The sequence below is a fragment of the Sipha flava genome, unplaced genomic scaffold (genome assembly GCF_003268045.1).
Source record: "Sipha flava isolate LNK unplaced genomic scaffold, YSA_version1 17426_pilon_pilon, whole genome shotgun sequence".
Classification (NCBI taxonomy): Eukaryota; Metazoa; Arthropoda; class Insecta; order Hemiptera; family Aphididae; genus Sipha; species Sipha flava.
Genome location: NW_020271980.1, coordinates 3,154 through 4,521, shown reverse-complemented (window position 1 = coordinate 4,521; position 1,368 = coordinate 3,154). Strand labels below are relative to the sequence as shown.

The following is a 1,368-nucleotide window of genomic DNA, read 5'->3' as shown; positions in this document are numbered from 1 at the left end:
CTCTAACACATCTATGGAAATGTGGAACAAAATCAAATCCATCAAGGGCATTAAACACCAACAACTTCCTCCAAACATAAGATATAATAACAATACACTCTCACTACCTTTAGATATTACAGATGCTTTTGCAAAACATTTTAGAAAAGAACAGCGATTACTCAAACTACAATCCCGAGTTTATAAACTTCAAAAATACTGCTGAAGATATTTTCAGAAATGAACTTGAAATTAATTTCCAACATCAAGATAACCACTTAAACACACTTTTTAGCAAAAAAGAACTCCTAAATGCCTTATCTGGATTTAAAACCAAAAGCCCCGGCCCAGACGGGATTCCTTTTTCTTTCATCCAAAACCTCCCTTCAATAGGTCACGATCTTCTTCTCCAAATTTTTAATATTATTTGGGACCAATGCCTGAACCTGATCAGTGGTACAACGCGATCATAATCCCAATTCCTAAATCTAACAAAAACAATTTTAATATTATCAATTATAGACCTATTTCACTTATTAACACAATAGCTAAAACCATAGAAAAATGTTCAATAAACGACTAATGTGGCACTTAAAAACATCTAATCTACTAACCAAGGAACAATGTGGCTTCTGCAAAAACTATTCTACCATTGACGCACTCTTCACTCTCTTAACCGATATTTGTAATACGAAAAATCAAAAACAACATATTATACTTATATCCCTGGATTTAGAAAAAGCATATGATATGGTATGGAGAACTAGAGTCCTCAAACTCATACAAAATAGTGGCATAAACGGTAAAATGTTCCTATTCTTGCAAAATTTCATAAAAACCCGAACAATTCAAGTCAGAGCTCACGCAGAACTATTAAAAATCCACCAAATAGAAAACGGACTCCCTCAAGGATGAGTTATTAGTGTCACAATATTTTTATTAGCTATCAATGATATTTTCACCAATATACCTAAACCCACGAAACACTTACTATTCGCCGACGACTGTCTTATATACTGTAGTGGACAAAACACCAAAACGACAGTAGAAATATTACAAAAATCTCTATATACTCTCCAAAATTGGTCTCATAAATCTGGCTTCAAATTTTCCGCTAGAAAAAGTCAGTGTATTACTTTTGGTATCAATCCTAAAAGTAACATCCAATTATACCTCGAAAACTCCCTGATACCTATTTGTGAAACAATCCGCGTACTTGGAATGACATTTGATAACAAACTTAAATGGACCCCACACTTAAAAAAACTTAAAAGCACTTATAAAATCCGAATGAACATCTTAAAATTTCTTTCCCATCATACATGGGGTGTCAGCACGAAATCACTTATCACAATCTACAAATCTCTTATATTATCACAAATACAGTAT

The 1,368-nt window shown here is 33.0% G+C and overlaps 1 protein-coding gene across 1 annotated transcript; it reads left to right on the top strand.

The window, feature by feature from the left end:
* The first annotated feature begins 543 nt into the window (after positions 1 to 543).
* LOC112680102 lies at positions 544 to 894 on the top strand. The gene has a single exon (XM_025550100.1). The coding sequence runs from the start codon at positions 544 to 546 to the stop codon at positions 892 to 894; it is 351 nt and encodes a 116-aa protein (XP_025405885.1).
* The last annotated feature ends 474 nt before the right edge of the window (positions 895 to 1,368 follow it).